This window comes from Andrographis paniculata, unplaced genomic scaffold, assembly GCF_009805555.1.
Source record: "Andrographis paniculata isolate CXL003 unplaced genomic scaffold, ASM980555v1 Contig26END, whole genome shotgun sequence".
Lineage (NCBI taxonomy): Eukaryota > Viridiplantae > Streptophyta > Magnoliopsida > Lamiales > Acanthaceae > Andrographis > Andrographis paniculata.
In genome coordinates, this window is record NW_026137557.1 from 50,960 (window position 1) to 56,400 (window position 5,441).

Genomic DNA, 5,441 nt, shown 5'->3' on the forward strand with positions numbered 1-5,441 from the left:
AAAGGAAAGGGAAAGAAGCACGGGTGGAGAATGAAAACTAGGTGAGGGGAGGGTGCTTAAATCCGAGGTCGTGAGCTAGAAGATATGTGGACACTTGGGAGATGAATCGCAGGTATTATGACACGTACTCCATGCGCTGGCCCTCCCTCCAAGCGCATCTTACGTACGCTGCAGCAGCTGCTGCTGCATGTATTCATTCTATGGTTTAACATCACCGTCTTTATCATCATCATCATCAGCGTCATCATATTCAATTTTTATTATTATTATTCTTTTTTATTTTGGTACATACATTTACATATTTTCATACTATTAAAATTCTTATGTACATATCCGTGCATGTATGCGTATGCCTGTGCAGCCATCGGCCTCGGTCTCGGTGCTGCCTGAGAACTTTCCAGCTTGTTTTGTCTTCTTTAGACATGGAATGGCAATGCATATCCAGTTTCCTTTGACCCCATTGCATAGAGTGAGAATCAAATTGTAAAAAAAAATCCTGCCATTTAAGATTGTGCTTTATCTAATTAATTGCCAAGCTTCTGACCAAACCTGCTTCTGCAACTAAACGAGCGAACCACGTCAACGAGCTCGTACAACATGGCTCCCGCCACTTTTGCTTAAACTAAAATCCCATTGGGATATACGCTGTAACATTTAATTTGGACCAGGCGGCACCTGTAAGCAGGCAAGCCAGTCTTGCCTTGCCTTGCCTACACTACAGTTTTTAAAGCCACCACCAATCTTATCACCTGTAATGTGGGTAACCTTTTCACCTAGTAGACAGAAATATCGAATGGGAAGACAGACGGGGGAGCGAGTATCAAGTAGATGACAAGCTGCGAAAGAAAACATGGTTACATTCTGCAATCATCAATCAATCTTCACCCTCAGAACTTTCGTACGCTACTAACAAACTTTTAACCGGGTTATCCAGCTTTCCCTCCCCTCCCACTTTGCCTGCAGAAGGCTGATCTTTCTCTGCGTGATCAACTTTAGATATAGTTTGATGCGTTTTAGGTGACTGTGGCTGTTCACTCCAAGTCGTAGAGGAAGATCCATCTGCATCCAAGGACGGGCTTGAAACTCTCTGACGCTTTGGTTTGACTTCAACCACACGCTTCAACAAGTCCTGTTGCCTGTGGATGGCAGAATCATTTGCAATCAGGTGCAGAAGCAACTAACATTAGGACTCAAGAAACAGAAACATAAACAAGGTGAAAGTGATCCATGTGAGACCTTATTCCGCTCTTGGTTTTTGGCTCCACACGTAGTGGCAGGGGGACTGATGCCGGGGAAGTTTCAGCCACAGCCTTGTGTTTAGTGATTAAGGGTACAGGGATAAACATAATGCAGCATCATAACAAGATAAACTAAAATATCTCCCACACATTTCTCTTCTGGCCCAGGAGAGCCAGGCTAGATATGTAGTCATATATTTTTTTTCAGCCACAGCCTTGTGTTTAGTGATTAAGGGCACAGGGATAAACAGAATGCAGCATCATAACAAGATAAACAACAATATCTCCCACACATTTCTCTTCTGGCCCAGGAGAGCCAGGCTAGACTATGTATTCATATATGATATATATGGATAAATAGCATTTGTCACATCCATTGGATAGGTCAGAAAATTTTGAGAGTTCCTAATGTTGCGCAAACACATTAGAAATCATCATCATTTAATTACCATGCGAGAAAACTAAAATGACAAACTACATTGATGTTCAACTACCTACCGCTTCCTAAACTTTTTTTATATTCTAGGCTATTTACATGAATATAATTTCTTTACTTTACAAAAAAATTAAAATGAACAGAAGCATGCGCAGTTAATTCAAATAGACAGAAATTCCTAGCACCTTGGGTGAAATATAACAAGGATCAACTTTGCTCCTTTCCTCAATGATGTGCCAAGTTATCCTCTAATCTGATCATTTAATGCAACAAGTAGAAGGATATTTTAAATGCAGCAAAGGCTCGCTTTTCTGTTCTACGTAGAAGACGCTCTGCATCTTCTTCAGCCTCCATCTGCTCCTTGAGATAAAGTAAATCATCGCTGTCGAGTGCTGCATATTTACACTTCGCAAATGCTCAAATCATACATAATTCCAATGTTTCGAATTCCATGCACTCAAGCAGGGCAAACATATGAGAATCAAACTTCATATAAAACAAAGAACCCAGATAGCCATACCTCCTCGACCATGAAGGTAGCCTCCGCGCTCTCCAGCTACCTCTTGCATCTGTACACATCAGGTCCCCCAGTGCACAAAGCCATGATCCCTGCCAGGGCATGTTATCAGAAACTTACCAGAACTTCAAATTAGATGTTTCATACAACTAAAAGGTAAAGTTTCAAACTGCAAATGCTGTGACAGAAGTGTTGAGTTTTCATATAAAGCATGCTTTTAGGACAAAGCCTTTCCATCTCATTTAAACCAACTACTCAATCAATTATTTTCCAGGCTTAATATTACAGAGACAATTCTTCCAGCTCAACAAGTGCAGGATTATCTATTGGTCTCTACCAGCAGCATCGTCATCTAACCCCGGCTAATTGAAAATGCATTTAGTGCTAGAGAATATAACTGAAGTTGTAACTTCAATGAGGCATTATCAACAACACCATTCTGGGACATACATCAACAAATATCGGCATGAAGGGAGATGATACATGATAGTCATTCTAGATAAATAGTGTGATCCATGTTTGAGTACGCGACCATAATCAGCTACACAAGAAGTTGATTGGAGTAGCATTTCAGATGCATGTTAGAACATGCCCGTAAAATGAAAAGGCAACGAATAGATTGATAAGGTTGAGTAAGGGCGTGTCTGTTTGAATGAATTTCCAGGATTTCTACTTTCTAAAATAACTTCTTTTATTTTCCAAAAATATCAAATAAAATACTTATTTTTTATTTTGTTTATATCACATCAAACTGTTCCATTCAAAAGTCTCTTTAAAATTCAAGCCCAAAATCCGGACGCCCAACAAACTGTAAATATTGAACAAAACAGTAGCTAGGACTAAAATTATATGAAACTTGTTTCTGATAAATAAATAAACATGTTGCCGGACAGATATTGGCAAGCTCCAAGCCGATGCTCATATAGTGTGCAACTGGAGATGCTTCACGACTCGAAGAGGAAATTTTGTAAGCGAAGGTCATAAGAATCTCAGGATTGCACCGAAAGAGTTCAATCAGATAAACATGAAACGGAGACATAAGCCTAATATAATGAAGTAGATCAAAAATGATCCCATCCCAGAAAGTTTCTTCGATCGTGCCCTCGTGGTTCTAGGTTGCTATATACCGAAGAAAGTAGTGTTTGCAGAGAGAAAGAGGGAGGGCATGCGCAGAGGCGCATTGGTCACTTAAAAACAAAAGATAACGGACGGAGAAGCAGAATTCGCTAACCTTGGCAACCATCCGCTGAAAAGTAACCTCTTCGTCATCTATTCTATCCTTCCCCTTCCCCAACTTTTTATCTGCGTCAATTAAGTATACAGAAGTCGCGAATTCAGCCACCAGGGCAGGGGCATAAGGATCAGAAAATAAAATTGAGGGGGACAAGGGCAAACACCTTTTGGATCGCTAAGGTTTGTGTATTCTCGAACCTCCCTTCCGGCCATTGCCTGCCGCAAGACTCCGTTTAATAAATTCCAGTCGTCGGAAGTGGTAGATCTGGAAGCTGGAACTAGAGCTAGGGCTTGATTGAAAGGGATCACAACAACGCCAGAAGACAGGGTAAAAAAAGGCCCAATTTTTAAAGCGTCTACTGGGCAGGGTCAGTGATGACTCGTTTTCCCGATCCAATGGGCTTAAGATATTGTGTTACTTTTTTCTTTTTCTTTTTTTTTTTTTTTTTAACTAAGAAAACACTATTTTATTTTATTTTCTTTCTTATCGAGTCTCTCCTTCTTACAATGGTTTGTGCTTCGGATTCGAATTTTGGATGTATGCGTGTATTAAATGAAACATTAAAAATATTTTTTAGTACCTAAAAACTTATTTTACCATTCTAAAATTTAAAAATTACATCCAAAATTTCATATTATGACCATAAATTATGAGTTCAAACCCGACACCTGCAGATTTTACTCATTACACGTAGTTTGTATTCGTATAGTGTGATTTATCAGACTAAATTTGTAAAATATTAAGTTCGATCGTGAATTTACCCAGAGTGCATATAAGTAATTATCCAAAACTGGAATGGCTAACATAACATCGTAACATACAAAATTAAGTTGACAATATGTAGGAGTCTATATGTATATTTAAAAATAAAAATAAAATAAAATAAAATTCAGCAAAAATCACATATATTTACCTTAATTTCTCCCCCAACCACTTATAATAATAATAATTAAAAAAAAAAATCATTTTTCATCGAACCCTAATATCCGATCTGATTATTTAATCTTCAACACGAGCGAGCGACCAGTGAAGCAACTGTAAACCATATGTCTACTTCTCTTTCATGTAAGTAACTTTGATTAGAGTTGAATTTGTTTTTGTTGTTTGTTCAAATATAGTTGAAACTGTTTACAAATTATAGTATTCTTGTATTTTGATCGATTTTTTTTAATACAGAACAAGTTTGTGTGCTTGTATCAAACATTTTACATGGTTACTATTTCTTAAAAATAAAAAAGTTGTCTAGTCGATGATGAGTTCGGTTTCGTTTTGCAATGGTTATCATCTTTGGTGTGTTTAATCAAAATTTTAAGTAGCTAAAAAGTTTGTATGTTTGCAGTTAACAATATCCGTGACTATTATCTTATAAATATCTAAAGAGTTTATATTTGTTCTTTTTTTTTTCTTGTATCCTAATTGAAGAATGAGACGTAGGTAATTCTCAATCCGAAATAGTCTCGATAAATCTCTACCATAAAGGTAAAAATTTTCAAGCTCTATAAATGTGTGGGTATATAATAACTTTTGAGAGAATTATGACAAGTTCTGTTAACTTAATGATGCTACAATCGCATGCCAATATTTGTAGTTTTGAGAATAAGTTGGAAAATGCATTTTTTTTTATAAAGATAGTGCTCTTAAATGTGTTATATCGGTATATGACGGTTACAATGTGGATAGGGCTTAATGATAACATCATATTTTTTCTTGGAAAATATTGGGTAGATGACATTGAGAAACAATTTTTGAGGCAGATATTGAATCTGTGGGGAAGTTAAAGTTCTGGTGATCATAATTTATTATTTTCGGGATATGACTCAATTAATAAGGCAGGAGGGCATGCAGATAGCTTTGATGAGATGGAAAAGATTAGTTTAAGAGTAGATTGTGAGAAATGTATTCTCAACTTGAATGTAGATGATCCTGAGAATTTCTCTTCGCATATGAATATTAATGAAAACACTAGCAAAGGTAAGAAAAACATTGAGTATAAATAGGACAACACGGTGGGGATTT

At 37.1% G+C, this 5,441-nt stretch overlaps 1 protein-coding gene across 2 annotated transcripts; it reads right to left on the bottom strand.

Annotated features, from left to right (window-relative positions):
* Positions 1–585: 585 nt before the first annotated feature.
* On the bottom strand, positions 586–3,753 carry LOC127246135 (uncharacterized). Of its 2 annotated transcripts, none has more exons than XM_051267372.1 (6): positions 3,589–3,753; positions 3,423–3,493; positions 2,195–2,243; positions 1,959–2,066; positions 1,237–1,312; positions 586–1,136 (listed from the first exon to the last, which is right to left on the bottom strand). In XM_051267372.1, exons 1-6 carry the CDS (start codon positions 3,635–3,637, stop codon positions 875–877), a joined length of 615 nt encoding a protein of 204 aa, XP_051123329.1. In that variant the 5' UTR covers positions 3,638–3,753; the 3' UTR covers positions 586–874. The 2 variants fall into 2 exon arrangements, with proteins under 2 accessions (XP_051123329.1, XP_051123330.1); XM_051267373.1 differs by having other exon boundaries at positions 2,195–2,283; positions 3,589–3,663.
* Positions 3,754–5,441: the final 1,688 nt, after the last annotated feature.

Excerpts from the sequence above, each read along its gene's own strand:
- LOC127246135 (XM_051267372.1), bottom strand. The coding sequence starts at position 3,637 with ATGGCCGGAAGGGAGGTTCGAGAATACACAAACCTTAGCGATCCAAAA. Across the intron at positions 2,067-2,194 it reads CTACCTTCATGGTCGAGGAG|CACTCGACAGCGATGATTTA; the intron begins GTATGGCTATCT and ends GTAAATATGCAG. Across the intron at positions 1,137-1,236 it reads AAAACCAAGAGCGGAATAAG|GCAACAGGACTTGTTGAAGC; the intron begins GTCTCACATGGA and ends TGCCATCCACAG.